This window comes from Camelus dromedarius, chromosome 9, assembly GCF_036321535.1.
Source record: "Camelus dromedarius isolate mCamDro1 chromosome 9, mCamDro1.pat, whole genome shotgun sequence".
NCBI lineage: Eukaryota > Metazoa > Chordata > Mammalia > Artiodactyla > Camelidae > Camelus > Camelus dromedarius.
Window position 1 is genome coordinate 37263972 of NC_087444.1, and position 25278 is coordinate 37289249.

Sequence of the window (25278 nt, forward strand, 5' to 3'; positions counted from 1 at the left end):
GCCTTTAGCTACTCTACCACTTTATTTCTAATTCTGTCATCTGGTCTCCCTCCTTGACTTAAGCTTGGCCCTCGCTGGCTCTTCCTCTTCAGAGCAGGTATAGTGAACCTTCTACAACTCAAATTGCTGCGCTAAACTCTTCATTGGCTCCCCACATCCATGGGCCTTGGCATGGCCCCTGACAGTTACAGTAGTTAGTGGCTGGTAGGTTGAGAAAAGCTGAAAAGTAGGACACCAGATATTCCCTCAGTCCCTTCCATTGTGGGAATAGAACTCTTCCATTAACTGGTAAATCAAGTGCAGTCCTTCCCTGGAGGCAGAGAAAAATAGGAGACGACCAGAAAAGGCCACTTAGAGCCCTGAAAATGTGGTCTTCTGGAAGGAAGACACACAGGCTTACCTGGAGAGCCTGGCCAGCTCAGCTGGATCCAAGGACGTACCTGCCATAAAATGGTTCCTGTCAGACTTGCCCCTGATATGATATTCATGCCAGCACTCATTCTTGGCCCTTTCTAGAAGTTCTACCAGTAAGTCAGAATTTGCAATATCTCTCTTCCTGGATATTGAGAGGGCCATTTTAGGTTTACACTAAAAATAACTCCAAGAGATTCTAAATAAATGAGTGCAATTTTTTTTTTTTTGGTATAGATCATTTGGGGTTATAGAGAGTCATCCTTCAGGATAGAGACAGCATAATTTACTCAATCGGCAGACACTAATTGGTGCTTACAATGTGTAAGCACCCTGGACTGACTATTGGAGACACACAGATGGCTGCCCCCACCACAATTTCCTGAGAAAATTATATCATTTTGCTTAGTCAGAAACCACTGAGTTTTTCTCAGTTACCACACACAGCACTTCCAAAGAAAAATGCACCCTTGAGGATTTTGTGTGCACCAGAACTTTTGTTTAAAGGTTACATAACCAGCTCAGTTAGCCTACACATGATGGCCAGCCCAAGAACCCTACCCGGTCTCCCAAGGCTTCCTTGTCAAAAAAAGACAAGAAATCTTTTTTTACTAGAAAAAAGTGAAGGCAAAGGACTTATCTCTCCCTTGAGAAATGGAAAGCAGCAGCTCAGCTGTCATTTTCCAAGAAAATATGTAAAAATACTCCGCCTCACTCAAAACCTAGCAAATGTGAGTTAAAACGAGATACTGATTTTTGCCAATCAACCCAACGAACACTGAAAAGTGATTAATACCTAATGTTGGTGAGTGGGCATTATTGCCATCTTGGCAGGTGGCAGTGTAAATTGAGGCTGCTCCGTGGGACAGATCTCAGATCCACTAATTCTACTTCTTTTAATTTATCCTAAAGAGACAGCCAAAGGTAAACTTTACACGTTTTCTAAAATAACCATACATATACATGACCCCATCTGGTATGATATGTTGTATAATCAGAAAAAAAAGAAGCAAAACTGTATTTTAAAAGCAGTCAGAGGAGAGATGGGTGCAGGAAGATAGATTTCTGAGATGATTCTGGCCAAACTCTGATGCTTAAGAACACAGGTAAGACCATCTATGGAAAGTTAGGAAAGCTGCATTTGAAGACGACCTTGTGTCAAGAGGAACTGAGAAGGTGGCAGCAAGTTTTTGCCTAACTGTTGAAATGATAACATCTGGCCTGATATCTGGGAGAGTTTATGAAAACCTCAGATGTCTTTCTTCTTTGCCAATGTGAGCGCACCCTTGGAGTGTTTCTGTGGCATCATTGCTTCCCAAGGCAGCTGAATAAGCCCAGAAAAGCCTTCTTGCTGATCGGAGCACGTTTGTGCCCTGATACAGTTGTCCCAGGGACCAGTGCCATTCCAAATCAAGTGATTTAACTTCATCACCTTTTAGCCAAGCAGGTGACTTTCCCTGGCACTGTCCTCTCCCAAGCTGACCACACACAGGGGCCCACGCATGTGCACCCCCCTCCACTACCTCCCTTTCCTTCAGAGAGAATGGTTACCGATCCCTGCAAAGCGGCAAGTCTTGAGGATGCTCATGAAAAAGGCTTAGGAATTTTTGAAAAATGCAAGTCCTCCCTCAGCCCTCTGAATCCTGGCCTGAAGCAACAGCACTGACAGACTTACTGGGTTGTCAGGAGGCCTCACAATAGTTATGTTAAGCTCCTAGCTCATAAAGCCAAGCTAAAAATTGCCCTTCAGTAGAGCCTTTGGGGGAAACATGACCTGTGTTTCTGTCCCTTTAAGGTTTCTCCAAACACAAGTCCATCTTTTTCACCTGCCTGAGGGAACAGCTGCACCTAAGGCTGAGATGATCTAGGCCAGAGGGACACCTTTTCCTGTGACCTCCAACTAATCATTCCCTTTGCCACCACCATCCTACACCCATCCTCACTCAGACCTTATTCACTGGCGGGCCAGGAATTTTCCGTCACCCTGGAGGCCCGAGCCCAAGGCCCCACTCTGTGTGATCCTGGGCCAGCCACTTCATCCCGCAGAGCCTGTGGGGCCTACGTAGAACTGCTTGGAGAGGGCAGTTGCGTGGGCCTTGGCATTGTCATTTGCACTCCATGTTGCCAATGACATATCCTTTCTCGAAAGTAAATTTGGAGAGAAGCTGAAGAACAGCTCTAGGGATCTAGTGTGAGGAAGAGGAGGAAGTTGGGAGACAGCCCTGGAGCACCGCCCCCACCTCCAAGCATGGCTTCCTGTTCTTTCCCTCACAGCGCAGGCCAGTGCTACTCTGCGCAGGTGATTCTCCAGGAGACTGTGGGTCCCCTCCCGCCACTCCTGTGGAGGCCCCTAAGGGCGCCCTTTTCAGGCTGGGTTGGTGGGTGTGTTGCAGGAAAACAGATGTGGGGCATGAGAAAGGCTGTGTACCAGGTCACCCTGGGATGTGCCCCGCCAAGTGTGGGTCCTTGGCTTCACGCAGGAAAGAATTCAAGAGCGAGCCACAGTTGAGTAAAGGTAGATTTATTCAGAGAGATACATTGAAAGGCAAGAGAAAGGCCACAAGGTGTGGGGGTTGGGTGCTCAGAGTAAAAGTAGGTACACACTCCATAGACAGAGTGTGGGCCTTCTCCGAAGAGAGAGAGGGCAGCAGCCACAAGGCACCCTGTTGCCAGTTTTAATGGGCTTGGTGGCTTCATATGCTAATAAGTGGAAGGACCAGTCTAACTACCCTGAGGAAGGGGCTGGGATTCCCAAGAAGTTGGCCATTTCCCACTCTTTGACCTTTTATGGCCAGCCTTGGGACTGTCGTGGCACCTGTGGGCATGTTATTCACCATGTTAATATATTACAATGGATGTATAATGGAGCTCAAGGTCTACTAGAAGCCAAATCTCCCACCATCTTGAGCCTCAAGGCCTACTGGGGTTGAATCTTCCACCATTTTGTTGTTAATTTCTGTATCATTCCTTGAATGACTGTGCCCTGCCCCCTTCCTGTTTCACTAGAACAGTGCTGAGATTTATGTCTGATAATGTTTTGCCTATGTTTTCTTCTAAAAGGTTTATAGTGTCTTGTCTAATGCCTTTAAGCCATTTTGAGTTAATTTTTGTATATGGTGTGAGGGAGACTGCTATTTTAGATGGAAGAATAAGGAAGGGTTATCTGATAAGATAGGCTTTGAGGAAGTTAAGGAGTGAGCCTGGCAGTATCTGGGAGACAGCATTCTGTGGAAAGAAAATAAGAGGGACAAAGGTCCTGGCCTTGCCAACCAAGGGAAGGGCTTGAATTTTATGGCCAGGGCTGCCTGTCGCATCTCCAGCCCTTGGGCTAGGGCTGAAGAGAATTTGAAGGAGTATCTCAGCCATGCTTTCCTACAGTGTGCCCCTTGGAATACAATCCCAGAAAATGTTCTGAGAGAAAAGGACCACATCCATACTACTCTGCCCTGGGAAAGATTTACAGTGAACAGCGGCTTAGTCTAGGCGCTGAAAGATCATGCAGTAAAAAGTATTCATCCAACTTCATTGCAGCAATTCCAAACATTTCACCACGAACCTCCTTTTTGCTGTAAAAGCTAGTCACATCTGGCAAAATCCATGTACTTCATGAGATGCCCACCCATATATCCATTCTTGGAAAAAGCAAAATAGAGTCTGGAGACCTAAACTGATTTTGCCAGGTCCCCCTGGGACCCCACTTTAAGCTGGTGGCTGAGAGAGGTCTGGGCCCTGCTGTCTGGACTTGCAGCCAAGCCACATTCCTAGAAGCTTCTTATCTACATTTGGTAGCCTGAGGGGCTAGTTTGGGCTTCTCCAAAGCCAGAAGGAGAGCCCCTGTACACTGTCTGGGGAAGATGGTTACCCTCTCACTATACTGTGTTTTTGTTTAGCCATCTTTAGGTAAAGACTATAATTTAAATAGGAACTTCATCTCCGTGGGTGCTAACAATGTATGTGTCTTTTCTGAGCCTGGTCCCCCAGTGGACCATGCAGGGCTGGTGCATTTCAAACACACTCATGGAAAACCAAATATACTTTAACCAGTCAGTAGCCTCCATCTGAACACCTCACTTCTCATGGAAGGCTGAGAATCCATAGACTGGATATTTTTTTTCTTCCCTGCTGAGGACCAGTGTGGCACTGTGGCCTGGGGGCTCATTTATGAATTGTCAAGCTCCTGAGCTTTTTGTTTTCCAAAAGAGAAGAGGTGCCTTTGGCTCTCAGAGGGCGCCCTGTGTAATGTGGTGATTTGAGGCCGGGCCAGGGTCAGGCAGGCACGAGAACCCAGCACTGCCATTAGTTGGATACATGACTTGGGCAAGGGGCCTCCGCTGGATTTAGAGCCTGTGTTGCTCCATCAGCTGAATGAGGGCAGCCATTCCCATGTATGTTGGTGGGGGGCCCTCCCCCAGCTGTGCAGTGACTACAGAATGGGGGCAGGGGAGAGCACACGGGGGCGTTGAAGCAGAGCTGTCCTCCTTTCCTTGACTCTGGAGCTATTTCTGTCTAAAAAACTAGGACCTGTCACTGTAATCAGGGTACCCCAACCCCCAGCCATGCTGGAGACTGGGTCAAATTTAATTCAGCTTTTTCCCCAAATGCAACTTCAGTTCCATATAACTACCTCCAGGACTTTGTCCCTGTTATTCCCCTGCCTGGAATGCCCTCCTCTATCCTCTGTACCTTTGAGGAACAGTGGGGCCACTGCCCCAGACCTCCATGTATGCCCTCTCCCCAATAGCCCAGTGGTCTCAGTGGCACTGAGTGGCTAGCTGCCTGCTCCACCCGATGCTGGACCCCCTGGGCAGCAAAGGAAGCAATAGCTTAGGATGCCAGTGAAGCAGGAGCACCAACAATAGCAAAAAAATGTTTTAAATGTTTTAACAAGTAGTAACCTGCTGGGCAAGTTTCTTTCCCAGCACAGCTGGGCTCGGCCCCTGCTCATGGATCGCTGGCTGGGATGGACCAGGAACCAACCTACACGTGGCCACAAGGGAGCGTAAGTACACTGTGGGAAGCGACTGAATGACTGGCTTCCTAGAGCTGGTGGAGGGAGAGTGTGTGTGTGTGTGCGCGCTTCTCTCCACAGTGCTTAGCACGAAGAACTGTCAGTGATGGGAAGGCTGAATGCATTTTAAGGGGCCTAGAGAGCAGTGTCTTTGCCTTGGCTGTGGATTTAGGCCAATCCTGGTCCCAGCAACTCCCGCTATGTGACCTGGAGCAAGTATCTTAATCAATTCAGTAACTCAATTGCCAGATGAGAATAAGAATGGTGCTCACCTTAAAAGGTCTTGGGTCTAATTAAATGAGTCAGTCCATGGGTCATGTTCACTGGTGGGTCACACCACAGACATGGAGCACGTTCTCAGTGGCACCAGAGGAAGGTGCTTTAAAATAATTTGTTACTTAATAGTTCATTAAAGTTAAAGCCTAATGAGAGAAATCAGAATTATATTTACCTTCTTTATAGTTACCTGTCAGTTTAGTGTTGTTTTTATATCTAATTACACATGTGAGGGCCCTATAATACTTTCAGTGTGTGGCTTAGATAGGTTTTTGGCCCATGGAGTTTCCTGTAGGGGCTGCAGCTGAAGGGACCCCTTATGTCTATTGGGGGGTGAAGTTCCTGAGAGGCCTAGAGCAACTGAGCAGATGTACATGCAGGGCCCAGGAAAATGTAGGTCCTGGTGGTGTCCTCTGAGGGAGGAGTTTTGGGGTGGTCCACGTAAGGTCCCCTAACCTCCGTCCCCAGAGACCAGCCTGCTACCTCAGGAGCTGGTGGGAGACCCCACCTTAGAGTCCTCCACCGATGCTGTCACCCGTGCCCTCACCTCCTTCAGGCCATGTCCAACCCTCTACCCTGTTCCCTCCTCAGATGTGCCTCCCTGTGGTTCTCTGACCCCCAGATGGCCTCACCTCTCATCCCCTAGACTTGTGGTACCACCCTGAGAACATTTGGAGAATCTGGGAGTGGTTGTCACATGGTTAAGGAGACCCCTGGCATTTGGGGTGGTTGGGGTGCTAGGTGCCCTTAGGACAGATTGATACAACAAAGTCCTGCCCCACCTTCACCCTTATGTTTAGACAGGTGAAGAATCTGTTTGTCTTCATTTGAGCCTACAACTTTGTTCCATTTTATTTGGAAACACAATGTAATACTTGCTCAGCTTTAATATGTAGCAAATTATCATAATTTGTGTTGTTTGAAATGTTACCAGGAGTTGTTCACCATCTAGGAAAATCACACCATAAAGGCAACAATACTCAGATCCCTCTGCCTGAAATGCATTCAGAGCTGCCATGTTATGGGGCTTCTGAATGTGGGTACAAACATGCGAAGCCTTCTCACATCCTTATGCCCCAGTATTTACATGCTGACACATTTAATTTTATTAAAAATTATATTATTTGTATATACAATATATCTTAATATGTATTATAAACAAATGTCCTTTTATTACAACTAAAGTGTTACAGTGATTTTTTGAAAGTATGTGTGTAGATAAGATACATTTTCTTCAATTTTCATTGAAGGCTCATAATGGAAAGCTTTGCATTTATTATAATAAAAAGTAGGCTCTGAGGATCTCACAAACACAATATGAACAACAACAACAAAAAAAAAACAGACACCAAGAATGTTTCTGAAATGAATGATTTCATTTTGAAACCAGACAAGTGAAATTTATGTTATTAGAATTCAGGATGGTAGTGACTGTGGGGAGGTAGGAACTTGATGAGGACACGGGGGTTTTGGATGTTGGAAACGTGCTTTTGCTGATCTAGGTGCTGGTTCTATGTGTGTGTTCAGATTGTGAAAGTTTATTGGGTGTATATACTTCTCTGTATGTAAGTTATGCTTCCATTTGAAAACAACAATAAAAACCGAAGTTAACATCACCAGTAATCGGACCACTCAACATCATGTGCTGAAAACAATATGGGATCATTTTTGTGATATTCCCACGAAAAGTGCGTAACCTGAGTCTCTTCATGAGGAAACAACTGACACCCAACTGAGGGACATCCTGCTATGTCACTAGCCTGTGCTCTCCAACCATATCAAGGTCGTGAAGGACAAAGACACACTGAGGGACTGTCCAGAGAAAAGGAGACTCTAGGGACTGGACAACTGAATGCAATGCATTATCTGGGAATTTTGGGGAGGTTACAAAAACATCCTGAGGACAACGAGCAAAGTCGGAATAAGGTACATTGATTAGATAATAGTGAGGTAACAATGTTCATTTCCTGATTTTGATGGTTGTACTGTGGTTACATAAGAGAATGTCCTTGTTTTTAGGAAAAATCACTAAAGTATGTAGGGGTAAAAAGACATGATGGCTGAAACTTATTCTCAAATGGTTAAAAATATTTTTTGAAGAAATAGAATGAGAGAGACCAAATGTGATGAAATGGAGAGTCTGGGTGGCCAGTCTATGGGTATTCATTATAATTTTTTTTCAACTTTTCCATAAGTTTTTAAAAAATGTATTGTAGTATAGTCAGTTTACAATGTTGTGCATAAGTCTTAAATTGTGCTAAAATGAGAAGTTTTGGGGGTTAGGAGCTCTGGATCTGATACTGGAACCCTAAACATTGGCCATTCCTCAGTTCCTACGGCCGCAGCCCCACTTCTCCCTGGTGTCAGTGTGAAGAGGCCCAGGAGGAGAAGGAACTGGAGCCTGACATTTCCAGGCGTGGCGGTCAGATCTTGTGTGCCACAGGTGTTGAGGTCCATCTCTCAGGGCCCCAATTTACGACGAGGGCTTAGTGAAGTTAGCTGAGTTTGGTTAACTGTTTGTTGTTGTTGTTGTTCTTTTATAGTTTGTTTGTTTGTTTGTGAGTCTATTTATTTATTTACTAGTTTCTTTTTTTAATGGTAGTATGAAGGATTGAACCCAGGACTTCGTGCAGGCTAAGCACATGCTCTACCACTGAGCTATACCCTCCCCTTGAATTTGGTCAACTCTTGCCAGATGCCTGACACCTGACTTTCTTTCCTCAGAATGACCTCTGACCTCAGCAATTAAGGCAGGTGCCCCAACGACTGTAGAGCTGGCTGCTGTGCCCAGACCCAGCCCCAGACCCCTGCAGTTGCTGGAGCCCCAACTGGCACTGGCTAAAACAGCCAGGTTGCTGCTCAGCTCCACACCCGGCCCAGGATAGAAGGACCCATGTGAGCAGCTCTGTATCTGACCCTGAGCTGCACAGGAAGAGGGGTGCCCCTCTGGGTTGCCTCTGCTGCTCCCGGAAATCACAGGCTTCAGGATTTAGTGCTGGGGCCAGGGCTTCAAAAGCTTGGCTGCTCCCCAAAATATATTTTCAGCTCACCTGCCCCTGCCTGAAATTACACCATTAGAGCTCTGCTCTCCTAAGAGAGACATCATTTCCAAGCACTGACTTCTCCTACAGTACAGACCTTGTGTTGTAGGGGGTCATAGTTCATGGACTTGGGTAACACATTGAATGCCTTTATTTTCTGTAAATCAGTGAAATCTAGCTCTGATCCCCCATTGCATTGGGCTGGGAGGAAATTCAGCCCAAGTATTCTCCTGTCACATTGATAGGCAAAGGCCTGCGGGTCTTGGGAGGCTCTTCCAGTCATCTGTCCCACTGGTTTTGGCCCAGCACTATGTCCTCTTTCAGTTTAGGGGGCCCATTGGATGACCCATATCCTGAGATCCAGAGCTGTCTGGCCCCCAGCTCAGTCACTGCCTGATTCTGCTTCTGGGAAATCTTTCTCTCCTTCGTCACGTCCAACCTTAGGCTCCTCGGGCCTCCCACTGACACATTTTACAGATGAGAAGACTGAGACTGAGAGGTCACACAGCAAACCAGAAAGAAGATGATAAAGTCATTCTCCCATAAGGTGTAGGGCACTTGCCTTTCAGCAGAGGATCATGTCTTAACTGTGAACACTGTAGTTCAAATGACAGGATTCCGGGTTCCATGACAGGCAAAAGGGAGTTATTCAGGGTAGGGGTCTTTCTGCTGCATAAGGCTCTCCTGATGGGTGAAGAGCACTGGACAGGGAGTCATAAATCCTTGCTCTCCCACTAACTCAGACGAAACAGACTCTGTTGTCCGTGGGACTCAGTTGTTCTTATCTATAGAGTGGGGTCAGACCAGGAATTCTTTCAGCTTGGATGCTCTGGGATTCCCTGGGTACTTTAATAATCCCTGCCATGGCTTCCCCCCAGACTCTGCTCCTGAACACTCAGGAGCAGCAGCAGCAGCAGCAGCAAGGACCCACCCCACCCACACCAGGTCCCCCAGAGGCTGGGTACCTGGAGAGACAGGGCAGTGAGCCCTCTGGAGACACCCGTACCCAGAGCAACCAATGACGGATTACTCAGAGCAAGAACTGAGAGAGGAGGAGAAGAAAGAGCCCTTTTCTGAAGACCTGAAGGACCCCTGGGAGCCCAGTGGACTCTGGGGCCTTGTGTCCCCATGATTTTCCTGCAATGCCTGTCCCAAGAGGGCAGCTTGATAGGAATAAAGGGCCATCTGCTCACCCTCACATGCCTCTGAAGACAAAAACATTTGGGTTGCAGCTGGAGGGATTTAGATCAGACTTACAGCCTGCAGGCCAGGAACTGCCAGGGCACAGGCTTAAGTCCATCCTGCAGGACCAAGAAGGGGCAGCAGGAGGAACTGATAAATTGTACCTGCCAAAATTTGCCCTTGAGCCTGTGTTGGAAGGTGAATTTGGGCCAAGATGCCTGGCACTTTCCAAGCCTCAGAGAGAGTCCTCTTCCTCCAACCTGGAAGGTCTTTAGCCCCTGCTCTAGACCTCCAGTGGCTCCTCTTGGCTCCTGCATGTCAGGGTAAGCTTCTGCCTAGCATTTGAGGCCACCAGAACCTGGGGACCCCTGTCCTGTGTCCCTGTGTCCCCAGTCACACATCTCCTCTTTGTTGATACATGCTGGGTAACAGCCAGGCCTCCCTCTCTCTGTCTGCTGAATGTTCCCTGCTGCTGAGGCTTCTGTGCCTTCTCTGGGATGCCAATGACTTTGCTCTGGGCCTCTCTTCCAGGAAGCCCTCCCAGACTAATCAAGTCAGGACCCTTCCCAGGGACACTACTACCTTACCACAGTCTCAACAGTCTCTTGTGGTCAGTTTCTTCCTGGGGGTCTTGGCCTTTCTCCCAGTGGAAGAGCAAAGGTCCTGCAAGGTGGCCTGGGACAGGGCCAGCCAGGCTGGAGTGAGGTGGGGAGTTAGGGAGGTTTCCTGGAGGAGGGAGGCCCTGAGAAAGAGAGCCAAGTTGGCATCAAATGTTCTGAGACTGCCCTTGTGGAGGACAGAGGCTTGGAGCATATCTGACTCATTCCTGCCATTGTCTTGCCTGGCTCCTGGCCTGGCCAGAGGGCCTGCTTGGACACCTTGCTAGCAGATGGTCCTGCAAAGAGTGATATCTGTTTCAGGCTGTGCTATCCAGTGTGATAGCCACCAGCCACATGTGCTCTTGTGTACTTGAAATGTGGCTAGTCTGAGTTGAGATGTGCTATAAGTGAAAAATACACAATGGATTTCAAAAAATTAGCACAAAAAATGTAAAACATTGTGTCAATTTTTTATGTTGATGATATGTTGAAATGGTAAAATATTTTGGTTATAATTGAGCCCAATAAAATATATTATTCAATTTAAATATACTTGCTTCTTTTTCTCTTTTACATAAAAATTTTATTATTTTAAAATTTTATTTTATTTAAGTTTTCCTCCCAGTCTTATTGAAATATAATTGGCATACAGCACAGTATAAGTTTAAGATGTGCAGCATAATGATTTGACTTATATATATCATGAAATGATTATCACAATAATCATTTAGTAAACATCTATCATCTCATATAGATACAAAATTAAAGAAATAGAAAAAATTTTTCCTGTGATAAGAACTCAGGATTTACTCTCTTAACAACTTTCATGTATAACATACAGCAGTGTTAAACTATAGTTATCATATTGTACATTACATCACTAGTACTGATTTATCTTATAACTGGAAGTGTGTACCTTTTAACTACCTTCATTCAATTACCTGACTCCTCTCTAGTAACCTCAAATCTGATTTCTTTTTCTATGAGTTGGTTGGTTGGTTGGTTGGTTTTTGATTATTATTGACCTACAGTACTGTGTTAGTTCCTGGTACACAATATAGTGATTTGATATTTCTATACATTTCAAAATGATTACCACGATGAGTCTAGTTATGATTGTCACCATACAAAGGTATTACATAATAATTGTCTATGTTCCTCACATTATACATCTCACACCTATGACATTTATTTTGCAACTGGAAGTTTGTAACTCTCAATCTCCCTCACCTATTACTTTTCTCCCCCAACTCCTTCCCCTGTGTAAACCACCTATTTGTTCCCTGTATCTATAACTATTCTCTGTTTTGTTATGTTTGTTCATTTGTTTTGTTTTTTAGATTCTACATATAAGTGAAATCATACAGTATCTGTCTTTCTCTGTCTGACTTCACTTAGTACAGTGCCCTCTAGATCCATCCATGTTGTCGCAAATGGTAAGATTTCATTCTTTTTTGGCTGAGTAATATTCCAGTGTGTGTGTGTGTGTGTGTGTGTGTGTGTGTGTGTGTGTGTGTGTTACATATTCTTTTTACTAGAACAGTGTTAAAGAGGGTGCTGCCTATGGTTTCTTGTAGAAGTTTTATGGCTTCAGGTCTTACCTTTAAGTCTTTAACCCATTTTGAATTTATTTTTGTGCATGATGTGAGAGAGTTTCCAGTTTGAGTCTTCTGTATGTAACTGTCCAGTTTTACCAACACTATTTATTGAAGAGGCTCTCTTTTTCCCATTGCATATTCTTGCCTCTTTTGTAAAAGATTCATTGCCCAAATAAGTGTGGGTTCATTTCTGGGCGCTTTATTCTGTTCCATTGAACTATGTGTCTGTTTTTGTGCTAGTACCATGCTGTTTTGCTTACTGTAGCTTTGTAGTATAGTTGAAATCAGGGAGCATGATTCCTCCAGCTTGTTCTTTATCAAGATTGTTTTGACTCCTCAAGGTCTTTTGTGTTGCCACACGAATTTTAGAATTATTTGTTCTAGTTCTATGAAAAATGTCAAAGGTATTTTGATAAGGATTGCATTGAATCTGTACATTGTCTTGGGTTGTATGGTCATTTTAACAATTAATTCTTCCAGTCCACGAGCATGGTATATCTTTCCAACTATTTGTGTCTTCTTCAATTTCTTTCATCAGTGTCTTATAATTTTCTGAATATAGATATTTTACCTCCTTAGTTAGATTTATACCTAGGTATTTTATTCTTTTTGATGTGATTGTAAATGGAAATGCTTTCTTAATTTCTCTTTCTGATAGATCATTGTTAGTATATAGAAATGCAACCTATTTCTATATCTTAAATTTGTATACTGCAACTTTACCGAATTCATTGATGATTTCTAGTAGTTTTTTGATGGTGTCTTTAGAATTTTGTATGTAGAATATCATGTCAGCTGCAAACAGTGATAGTTGTACCTCTTCCTTTCCAATTTGGATTCCTTTTACTTCCTTTTCTTGTCTGATTGCTGTGGCTAGGACATTTTACTTTTTAAAATAGAGCTTCTAGAAAATTTTAAATTACATATGTGGCTCACATTAGATAATTTCCATTTTACAAAGGAAGACACAAGCTTCAGAAGGCTTGATTTACATGTGTTGCAAAGCCCAGGTGTGGAGGCCAGGGAATCTGCTCTAGAATTTTTGAGTAGAGAAGACTCCAAAAGGTATGCACTGCCCAGGCCCTTTGGCTGCGGGACAAATACTAGAAACTTCCATGCTCAAAGAGTCACATTCCCCTCTCTCATTGGAGTCTTGATCAACCAGCAGTACATCTTGCCTTTGAGTTGATGCTGTGACCCATGGACATAAGAGGCTCCCCAGAATGTCCAGACTGAACAGATACCACTATCTGATCTCCCCTCAATTCCAGGCCAGCTCCAAAGCAGCCCCCTCCCCTTCACCTCTCTCCTGGGCTCAGGCCCCAACACCCCACCACTTTCTAGCACACACTATGTGTCCACCCTGGTCAGCTCCTCCCTAGGTTTCCCAGTCCACAGGGAAGCCCCTCTCTCCACCCAGGGACACACCTTAGACTCCTCTCACCCTCACAAATTGCCAGATGCTATCTTTGGGCTCCACCTCCTATATCTCTCTCATCCAGCCCCCTCCCCCAACCCCTCCCCCCTGTTCTGTTTCTCCTAGCCACTGGCCACCACCTCCTTCCTGCTGCCACTCCTGCCTGCCCACCTGCACTCCAGGGATCCAAACCCTTTGCACATCTGGCCCTGCCCCTCCTCTCCGCCAGATCCTTTCTGACTATTAGCCTTGGGATTGAGTCCCAGGCCCTCTTCCAGGGCTCCAGCCCCACGGGTCCTTCTTCAGCCCATCAATGCTCTGGGCTCTCTCTCACCTGGGAGCTTGCACGCCTGCCCTTCCCTCAGCTTCAATATGCGGTTCCCTTCTCTCTGTGTTGGAATACTGGTGGGAATTTAATTTTTTACCAGATGAGGACATCACAGTGTGAGCTCGGGGGGGGGTAGCTTTCCCCTTTTCTCCACCCCTGGGTCCCTGCCTTGCCCTCTGTATAACCCTCACCCATTCCTGCCCATGGCCGTCTCAACATACTGTGTTTGACTCACTGCCGTCGCCTCCCTGATGCCTAGAACAGTACTTGACATCACACAAGCACTCAGTGGGTATTTGTTGCATGAAGGAATGAATTTATTAATCATTGCATGGATGAATTGTCATGTCGGTGGCTTTGGTAGCTGGGTGGGGACGAAGGGAGATACTACATAAGCTGTAGCCAGTGCCTGCCTATGGCAGCAGGTGGCTGGAGGGAGAAGGCCATGTCACCTCCAGCAGGCTGGGTCCTGATTTTAATGGCCTGGCAGTGAGGTGCGTGCATGGCAGAGGCCTGCAGAAGAGGTAATGCTGAGAGGGCAGCTCTGCCCGCTTCTAATTATTGCTTGAGTCTTTCTGGCAATGCCAGCCGCCTGCCCCAGAGAGTTTGGTCTCATCGTCACAGTGTGAGCTCAGGGTGTGGCCGCTGCCACTGCCAATGGGGAAGACAAGAGGAGGTTCCCAGGGGCCTTTGGATCTTGGAGAGCAGAGGCAGCCCCAGGCTTGGACCATGCTCAGCTCCTGTCCTTCCTGTCCCCAGAGCAGCTGAAAAGTGTCCCTTGACTTGAGGGTCCCATCAAGAAGCCTCCAGGGTGGCCAAGGGGCAAGCCAGCTGAGGAGGGGGTGTCCACAGCCTCCTGAGGAGGTAGCCTCTGATGGTTTGGTGTCTGCTGACATGGAAGCCCTTGGGAAGATGATGCCCCGGTGGCTGGCTGAGCAAGTAGGCAGCTTAGGCTCGGAAGGAGGCCTTGACCACACGACCCTTCAGTGGCTGTGGCGGCCGGAAGTTGTTCACCATATGGATTCTCTCATCATCCTCTGAGGTGAAAAGTAGGCTCCGGAACTTCTCCATCTTGAGAAGGCAGAAAAGATATTCAGGGTGTAATGGGGGTGCCATGGTCCTCTCTGATCCTAGACTCATCATCTGGCATACAGTGTCCAGCCAGCTCTGCCTCTCACTCCTCTTGCCCTTAGGATTTGTCCCCACTTCTCCCCGTTCATTTCCTCTTTGGGACCCCAACCTTAGTTACTTACTAAAGAGTAAGTAACTGTTCCACCAAGTTTCAGTTCCAATTCTTTTTAGCTAAGAATTATCAGCAAATGCAGCTTTTAGATTCTAATACAGTAGGGGTGGTCCCAGGATCCAGGGATCTCCTCTTCCAGCCTGTGTTCAGGTCCTAATGAATAACAATCAAGCTGATTCCTACCCAAAACTATAAACATTTATTAGCTAAAGATGGAGCCTTGATGGTGGACACAGGCTGTAGCTGGCTGGTTGGGAGAGTCACACTGCCAGGGCTGTGCTGGAGTGCCGCCCTCCCTCCACCTGATGCTCTGGGAGGACTCACCTGCCTCTCAGAGATGCTGATGGGCTCCCGGAGCACAATCCACGTGACACTCTCGCTCAGTGGGGGCGTTGTCAAGGAGCCGGGGTAGGTCCAGTAGTGCCAGCTAGCAGGCAGGAGGCACTTGGGATTGAAGCAGCTGAACTGGGCCTTGGTGCCCTGCGACAGGGTGGGGAACCCAGGAATCAACATAGATCTCCCACCAGGATCAGACCAGCAGCCTCCACACTCATTTCTGTCAACAGGATTTAGGCTTATCCTTGGCCCATTGATGCAAATTGTGGGCAAATGTCTGTGATCCCAGACGACATCTCCCAGCCTGGGCCAGGCCCTCTCCACCCATCCCCTTGTATGTAAAAGCTGTGGCTTCTGAAGCCCTTTGGGCACCATTGTCTCTCCCTTCCTTCAACAGCCCTTAGGGGTGCTGCCTGTTGGGGGACCATTAATGTGACAAGCATCCTATCAATCCTATACCTAGTGCATGCTGGGCACTCAGTGGGGCCACTGACCCTGATGACAACTGAGTTGCAGGGCATTGCAGGTGCTGACCTGCGTCCTTCACCTTTGCTGCCAGAATGGAGGAGTGGATGGGCCCACTCTATGATCTAGCCTCTTCCTCCCCCGCCACCAGGCTGCTCTGGGTCAAGGGCACAGTCCCCTGGTCTCACCTTAAACCGAACCATGTAGAGTGCATCTGTCAGACGGTTCATGCTGGGGTGCTCGTCCCCCGTCTGTCAGGGAGAGGGTAATGTGAGCCCAGCACCCACTGTGTTCTGGAACTAGGGGTGGTTCCAGGCCTCCCGTGCTCCTCTTGACCCCAAGTAAACCAACTCCCTCACCTCTAAGAAGACACCAACCACAGCCAGGCCATCAGGTGCTGAGGCCGCCTCCCCAAAGGTGCTGTATTTCTTGGCGTTCCAATGAACCAGGTGCAGCTATAGGGGCAACAACAGGTGCTTAGTGCCTCCCAGGGGTCATGGGAGCTCAGAGCCAGACTTCCCTCACTCCCACCAGACTCCTGGTTCCTTGGGCTACACATAGCATTTACCCTGTTCTGGGCCTGGAGGTACAAAAAAGAGCCAAGTGTGGGCAAGGGTTCATCACCTGCAGGTCAGCATCGGAAGAGGTCGGGGAAGATATGGCCGGGCGATGGCAGTGCATTCAGGGCCTTCAATGCCAGGCTTCAACCTTGAAGCATTGCCAGCAAGGCCATGGTGGGACTAGATTTGCCCTTCAGAAAATTCCTTCTGGACACACGGCCTGGGACAACAGTGGGTAGGGCTCAGGTGGAAGACCCTGTGCTAGGGGTGGGTGGAGGGTGTCTCTCCCAAAGGCCCCTGGGTGACCTCACTCCATCCAGAGCTCCAGACCAGGCACCTGTCAAGCCTCTGATTTGCCAGGCCCCTACTCCTTCCCCAAGTAGTAAAGGGATTCAGGTAGCGGAGGGTCTTACCTCGCTGGGGAATGACTTGCCATCCACCATGTGCTCTGAGCCCACGCTGTGCTTCTTGCCCCAGTGGAAGTGGAACTGCTTGAGCCGGTAGGGCCCATCCAGGGGGCCCCCAGTCACCACTGCGGGTAGAAGAGGGCTGTGTAGCGATTGGTGTAGAGAGAGCGGCAGCACCATGTCAAGGTAGTACGCAGAAGGGGGATAAACTTTTTGTCTGGAAAACTCCTTGGGCTAAGTCAACTTGGATCCTCCCCACCCAGTTCCCCATGCCCTTCACTGGGCCAGGGCAGAAATCCTGGAAGCCTGTAGGTGGCAGAGGAGTCTTGTACCCACAGCATATATGTCTCCACCTGACCATCATCCCCACTCCTGCCCAGTTTCACATGGAAGCTGGTACCTTGCCTCACAGGTCCCCATTGTCACTAACAATAGATCTCCCATGTCTGGAGCCCTGACCCAGCCAGGTCAGAAGATTTCTTTTCTGAGTCCTCATAGTAGCTCATAAAGGTCAGAACCTATTATTATTCCTATTTTATAAAAGAGGAACCAAGGCACAGAGAGGGCAAGCCATTTGCCCACAGCAAGGCACTGAGCTAGGATATAAGCCCGCATCTACTTGACGAGTCCAGAGCCCAAGGCTCTAACCACCAAACTGTGCTGTCTCCCCAGAACCTTGAGCATCCCTAGGACCTAATGTTGTCCTGAGGCCAGTTCCTGAGGGTCCCCACTCTAATGGTCAGGCCCAGGTACCACCAATGTCTCTCCTGCAAGGCCTCTTTGGCAGGCCCCACTTATGCTGGTTTTGTGACTTTCCCACTCTGATATGCAGTGAGCTGGGGCCATGCACAAGGCCTCCTGGGACTGACTGAATTTCAGCTGAAAGGGATCTGGCAGTGGAGGGAGCCCCAGCCAGGCCTGAATGTGAGCCCCTGGATCAGGTGACGGCCCTGGGCTCAGAGTTCCACTAGACCCCTCCAGGACGGCTGACCTGGGCAGGGCCTTGCCCACTGTGGGCCCCTTGAAGAGTAATACAGCCTAGAGGCCCCTTCCTGCTGCCCTGCCTTATCTGAGAAGCTGAGCTGTCCATGGCAACGCTGGCGGTTGACAAAGGGAGTCTGGGGATGGTGGCTGTGGGCAGGGGCCCAATCAGGCTGCCCCATTCTAGGGAGGCACCAGCAGCTAGGCCTGATGTGGCCTGTGCGGGCCCACTCTTCTGAGCATGCCCCTGCCCAGGGCTCCGCAGTGCAGAATCTTAGAGTGTGAACTCCCTCTCTAACCCTTGAGCTTAGCTCCCTTAGCCTTCTCCCTCTTTCCTGACCATAGAACACACTGCCGTTCACTGTGTACTTACCATGTGTTCAGCACTTTGCAGACACTAACCCCCACAGTGATCTTGAGGGGGACACATTGTTACCCCTTTGACCGGATGTGGGACTGAGGCTCAGAAAGGTAGGTATCCTGCCCCAGGTCAAAGAGCTACTGAGTGGCAGAGCCCCAACTGTCTCACTCCTAAGCCCACTTTCCTCTCTCTGGTCCCCGGCCCCCTTAGGTCTGGGCATTCTGGTAGGGAAGGAACCCCAGCCAGGCCTAGAAGTGAGCCCCTGATCCAGAGGTGGGCTTTCCCCCACCAAGAGTGAGCTACTCATATCTGAATTGAGTCCTCAGTGCCCTCTGAAAGCTATTTAGAAGATCCAGCCATTTGAAATTACTTCGTCATAAACAGTGATCTAAGGTCATCAAGAGCCCCATGTCCCTCCCCAAAACTCTGGGTGAGAGGCTTTTCTTAAAATTCAGTACCAGGGAATGCTGTGTCTCTCTTCTGAGGCTCTGTTAGGTTTTCTCCCTTTTGGAACAAGAACTAATACTGATCCTCTTTCCCTTTTTTCCTAGCCTACCAGGGAACTCAGGGCTAAGCAAAATGATCACTCCTATCTGGCTTTCCTCCTCTTCTCTGCCCTTTGATTTTCTATTTGAAACTTAAGTTCTCTTGAGTGCTTTAATTGTGTGTGGGGGAGGTGGGATGAGGGGAAATGGGGGCAGAGTTATCAGTCGCTTCCTTACATAAGAGACTCTAACAGTTTCCCTCCTTGCCCTACTCCACCCTCACAGGCCTGGTCATAAGGACAGAATCCCTTTACTAAGGAGGACTCCTGAGGCCTCTGTCCAGGAATTTCTCATGAAAGAATACAGACTCTAATCCCAGAGCAAAGAGACCTTGGAAAGAGTTGCCACAAGTTCCCACTGGCCTCCCTTTGGCCCAAGATGGTCAGAATCTTGAGGTTGTGGGTGGGTTAGAGAGAAGACCTTTGGAGCTGGACCAGGTTGGTTCTGGCCTTCCCCAGCTCACTATGTCTCTGCTTGCCCATCTTAGAGGCAGGTTCTTGAGGGGAATAAAAGAGCTACCTGTGAACTTAGCAAGGGGCCTAGCACACAGAATGTTTCAGCTCCCTTCTCTCTCTGCTGGACTTGGCCAGATCACACAGAGAGGAGGGTTTGGCCTTAGCCACACAGCAGGTCAGTGATGGGTCAGGGAGTGAAAACAAACCCAAGCTAAAGCACTAAATGAAAGAGAAGGAAGAATATTAGCATTTCTTGAGCATCCGCTGTATGCCAGCACCACAAATGTCACTTCAGTTCTTTATTTTTCCTCTCCATGATCCTAGGAAGGAAAATAAGTCATAATGCTCCCATTTTACACACCAGGAGACTGAGGCTCAGCCCAAGGCTTCACAACTGGTAAGAAGTGGAGCCTTCCTTCCCTACCACAGCGTGCTGCCCCTCCTGAGCCTACCCAAAAGAGGGTTAGGACCCCAGGGGGAAGGGTGCCAGGGTCTGGCAGGGGCCACTTACCAGTTCGATCATCGCTGTCATTGAAGTCCACCTGGACAGAGTGGCCATTGTTGGTGATGCTGAGGGACGTGCAGGACTCATAGGAAAGCTCTAGTGGCTTAAGGCTGGGCGAGTACACAGCCTGGCTGGACACGATATTGATTGGTGACTGGCGGTCTCCCTGGGCAATGGGATACAGCTTGTGCCAGTGTGAGGGGCCTGCACGCAGGGAGAAGGCAAGGATTCAGGGAAGCCTGGATCTCTGGGCTCCAGGCTGAGGCCACCTGTAGGGGATAGTCTCTGTGGTGTCCTTTCAGAGCTTAGCCCCTGCTTTGGCGCCACGCAGTCTGGAACTCCAGTCCCACCTCTGCCACTTCCCCTCTCAGCCTCCATTTCCTTGTCAGTGAAATGACCTTACTAAAACTCACCATGCAGAGATGGTAAGAGGCCCAGAGTGGTAACTCATGGAAGGGAGCATGATACAGCTACAGGCTGAGGGGCCGTTCTGGGCAGTGGATCCTCCCCAAAACTCAACACATGATCAGAGAAGCCCATAGGCACCCAATGTCCCTGACCTGACCCTACCAGGTATCTGGCCTCTTCTTGCACCCTGGCCATGTTCCTGTTGGTGTCTGTGATAATAATAACTAAAGCTCACATCAGCCTCACTTTGGCTCTGTGACATGCATTTGCTCCTTGTGAAGCAGAAACAAGCATGATCCCCATTTCACAGATGAGGAAACTGAGGGCCACTCACGCATGTGCACACGCACACTTGGGCACTGGTATAAACACACTGTGTGTACATACACCACCCCCAACTGCCCTCCCCAGGCACATTGCAGGTCTTTCATGTGTGCACACATATGTGCACAGTGACCTGAGCTCACTGCACCCACAGCAGCCAGACCCAGCAACACACATTTGTACAAACACACATGCAGCCCCACCAACTACATGTGACACACACATACACACCCTCACACACAGATAGCCCCTATTGCAAACCCAGGTCTTCACTAGGATACTACAGCAAAACATGCTCGTGCACACACACACACACCTGTCTGCACACCCACGGGCACCCACCACCTGCCTCCCAGAGGCTCCATCTGCAGCCGAGAGGCTCAGCATCTCCCTGGGGAACATCCTGAGATGCAGCCTATTTTTAGAGCTATTTCCGGCTGGTGCTTCTCTTCATTTTTTGGCTTCTTAAGTTTTCCTGAGAAAACAGCAGCAGGTGCCGACAGAGCTGTGTCCCCAATGGATGACTCAGAATCGTGGCCCAGACCCACTGGTTTATTTTTGAAGTCCTGTGAGCATGCCACATGCTGGCACCTCCATCATCTGTCTTCCCTCCCTCAGTGTCCCTGAGTGGATGACCCAAGTCTGGAAGAGAGGCAGAGGCTTGAGGGTGGCTGGCCATGAGACAGGCCCTATGGGATGCCAATGCTCGGAGCTGGTGGGTAGAACTGGAAAGAAGGCTGGAGTCAGAGGACTGACTCTGAGGGAAGCGCCCAGAACCTGCCTTGTAACAGATGCTGGGGGAAAAATGGTTTTCCATAGATTCTGTCAATCCGTCCCTTCTCTGCCTCTCTCCATCTCTGCTGGTCTCTGTTGTATTTTTCCAAACATCTCTTTCTAGCTTTTGCATGGTCAGATCTAGTGTTCTCTTGTGTGCTTGTGTTGCCAGAGGGGGACAGAGACACCACAGCACTTCCCTAACTCCTTCTGGCCAGTTGCAACCTCCTGATCTCCAGACTGTAGCCCAGGACCCCTACCCACCCTCACAGAATACCTGCCTCTTCCCAGAGAAGTGGGGATGGGGGTTATTCCTTCCACCAGCACTTTCCCTTCTCCCTGCCACCACTTGCCTTGCCTCTGTTTTCTCCTGGTGGCCAGGAGCTTGGGTCCTCATTGTTTACCTTGATGAAGGCAATAAGGGTATCCCACACCTGCATCCCAGCTTGCTAAGAAATAGCCCAAAAGGAACTGACCTGCCCCAGACCCACATTCAAGCCATCTGGCTCTCACCTCCTGCCTCTTCTCCCTTCCTCTGCATCCTAAGGAAACTGAGGTAGGATCAAGGAGCTATTCTCCTGGTCAGAACAGCAGGCTGGCGTGGCCCACGGGCTCCCATGCCTCACACCAGGATGTGTTCATTCTGACCGATGCAGACACATCCGTGCTCCCCCAAATGCCCCCTTACTTCACTTCACATACCTGCCCACACACGAAAGCTCGGACACTTAGGCGGGGACACTGTGCCGGGGACACAGCGCCCTTGCCCACGCAGAGCCCGGCTCCCTGGAGGTCCCAGCACACACGCGGTGCGCGCTCCCCGCACAGACACCGCGCACAGCGCTCCGCCCAGACCGCCCCCCGCTGCCCCAGGCCACCTCCATCCGCTGCGCACGCCAAGGGGCGGGGGTAGTGTGGGTTGAATGAGTAAGTCTCGGGTTAGGTCCGAGTGCGCGCGGCAGTCAGGGGCTGCGCGGAGGAGGCGGCAGGACGTGCTCAGCCATCGGGTGGCTCGCGGGCGGCGGGGCTGATTGGGGCACAGAGTGGACTTTGCGCCAGATGCAGGGGAGCCAAGGCTCGGACCCAGGCAGGAGGGCCGGGTTCTGGGGCTGGATGGGAGAGGGTTCCCGGTCCGGCCTGGAGGATGGGGTACTTGCGGGTCCCGCAAACCCATTTGAGCACGAGGGTTGGGGCGAGTCTCAGCGAGTCGAGGCGGGCCAGGGTCTGTGCCTACCGTCGTTCTGGCCGTAGCCCCAGCCGTGGTGGCCGGTCATGCCGCTGCTGTCCACGCAGCCGTGCACCTGCCGGCTCGGCTCAGTTCTGCTCGCCCGGGCTGCGGCTCCGGCCCCGCTCACTGCCGCGGAGCAGCCTCTTAAAGCGGCGGCAGGCGGGAGGAGCAGTTCCCAGGGGATCCGCCCCCCCAGCCCCCAGCTGAGCGAGAGAAGCCGGCCCTGCCCCACCCTCGCCCACCCGCCCGCAGGCCAATGGAGCCCTGAGTTGAGATGCAGGGTCAAGGGGACCTAAACCTCCCTCTCAAACCCCTCACTGCCTCCAGCCCTAGTCGGACCACTCTCCTTCCTTTCCTCCAGCATGTGTACAGTCCCTGGGACAACCATGAAACCGCCTAGGCTGAGGGCCGCACCTGTTTCCCCATATCCCATCCTTTGTCCCTCAGTGGTAAATCCCACCACTGGGGACCTGGGCTCTGGGACCTGAGTCCTCATGGATTGGGGTCTCCTTTAAACTGCAAATTGCACTGACCATCAAGTGTTCAGAAGTGAAGCTTCTCCTGTTTGCCAGACACTGTGGCAGATGCTGGGCCAAGACATCCAGCCTAGGGTCCTTGCTACCATCTAACCCTCTCAGCCTCCCCCCCAACAACGGGTGGTACTTCCACCAGCCCTGTTTCACTGAGTAGAGGACTGAGGCCTAGAGAGGTGAAGTGACTTGCCTGAGGTCATCTAGCTAGAGAGTCAGGGATTTACTCCCAGTCTGTCTCACTCCTGGGCTCTTGTGCTCTTGATCACTTCTCATTGGTGCTAGGGGCAAAGGGGTCCTGTGCGTGTGGGGATCTGGGAGCCCTGGGGTAGGGGGAGGGCTCAGGCAGGATCAGCGCTTCAAAGGGGGAGTCGGGGGATTTGGCTTTAGCCAGCAGGCATTAAGACGGACAGACCCACAGACACCAGCTGGCTTCCCCATGGAACCAAGTATGAAGCCCTGCCTCCCACACTCTCATTCTCTCTTTTGCTTCCTCCTTCTGTCCAGGGCTCTTTGCCTATCCCTCTACAGCCCACTATCTGTCCCTCCTTTCCTTGCCTCCACATGACCTTAAGCACACCTGCTGGGAGCTCAGGCCCTCTACCCTGCACTCAATCTCAGTGTCTGCCTAGGCCCAACATTTTCCCACCCACAAGCCCCAGTCCTTGCTGTGCCCTCCACCTGGGACGTCCTCTGTCTTCCACCCACTGGCTCCACGGGCCCAGTCTGATTCATCTTAGGGTGTGGCCTTATGCCAAGGATAGGGCTTGTCTCTGACTAGGCCTCAGCAGGCGGTTTGGGGAAGATAAACAGATGGGTGGGTGGAAGGACAGACAAATGACCCCACCCAGGAGCCTGTACGCAACTGGAGTTGAAGGGCTGTTTGTAGAATGTCTGCTGCTCCGATCTCCACCAGAGGAGACTATTTCAGGCCCTGCTGTTGGCTGACCTTGTGAAGGAATCTGCCATCTTAGCTGCTGGGCTCCCCTATATACATGTGGCTGTCTCGATTTCCCTATCCTAGGCCCTGAACCCCCAGTTCCCCAAGTAAAGATGTGGAGATTAAGTGACAACTGGTTGGCTGGGCCAAGGTCAATCAGTGACTTCCCAGCAATGCCGAGCTGCCCTTCTCTGACACAGGGGCCCTGAATGTAAATCTAACCATAGGGTGAGGTCAAGGGACTCATAATAGACATGTAGGGGGTGGCCACCAAGACCAGCATGTGATAGAGGTTGCAGTCTTGTCAAGGCCCCAGGTTTCCAAACCAGAAATGTTATCTTTAGACCAAGAAGACAAAGGCTTGCTTTGGAATGAGATCTGTGTTCACCTCTCAGAAGAGTCAGTCACCCTTCTCCTGCAGAAACTGCAACATTCTCAGGGCCTGGGGATGGGCCCAAATGTGTCTGCTTCATTGACCTACTTCTCTCTCACGGGGACCCAGATCTTTTCTGTATTTATTTATAGTATTCAAAACATTGGCATTAATTCTATAGTTTTGAATCCAGCTTCATTCGCACAGCAACCCCATTTTAAGGATGAGGAAAGCAAGGCTCAGAGAAGTTGAGCTAGGGTGCACAGTGAGTGACAGAGCGAGGATGAAAACCCCGGGCTGCTGAGTCCTGTTCTCAACATGTCTAAAATCCCCGGGAGGGGAAGGAAGTGGATTTTAAATTTGATTGTCATTTGTGTGTATATATGCAAGACTTTCTCCACAATTAGTTAAGAGAAACTAGGGAGAGTGTCTCCAGGCAGGAGACTGGGAACCCAGAAGGGTGGGGAAGAGTGTGGAGTGGGGGTGGGAGGGGCACTCTTTACTGCCTACTCCTTGTGAAAGAATTAAAGTATTGCCTCTTTAACAACCAAATAAAACTTGATCCAGTTCTTTCCTTCCTGCATCCTGTCTTAAGCAATTTTCTCTGGGTGCTAGACTGCTGGGAACTCAGATAGGTGAGAAGAGCCAATGGAGTCTGCCTATGTCCAGTGAAGCCCCAGTTGTGCCCGTAGCCCACTCAGGTCAACGTGGGAAAGACTGTGACCCTATTCAGGCACCTCCTGTCTCAATTAATGCTGTCTCTAAAACTGAATTGATTGCACTGCTCTTGAGTTTACTCTTTGGTCTCACTGGCATCAGTGACTCCTGCATTTCCCTGTTTCTGAGGAGGGGGAGCTTAGGGATGACATCTGTGATGAAGGGCTTGGGGAGGAGGGCAGGAGCAGATTGCACAGCCACACCTCATTCATCGTGACCTTGACCAGATCTTACTTCCCTCTCAAATGTACAAGTGTCTTTGCTCT

The 25278-nt window shown here is 49.6% G+C and overlaps 1 protein-coding gene across 1 annotated transcript; it reads right to left on the reverse strand.

The window, feature by feature from the left end:
• Positions 1-14662: 14662 nt before the first annotated feature.
• CA7 (carbonic anhydrase 7) lies at positions 14663-23951 on the reverse strand. Its single transcript, XM_031457492.2, has 8 exons — positions 23932-23951; positions 22459-22595; positions 19725-19922; positions 16878-16996; positions 16264-16359; positions 16093-16155; positions 15428-15583; positions 14663-14931 (listed from the first exon to the last, which is right to left on the reverse strand). Exons 1-8 carry the CDS (start codon positions 23949-23951, stop codon positions 14809-14811), a joined length of 912 nt encoding a protein of 303 aa, XP_031313352.2. The 3' UTR covers positions 14663-14808.
• Between the last annotated feature and the right edge of the window lie 1327 nt (positions 23952-25278).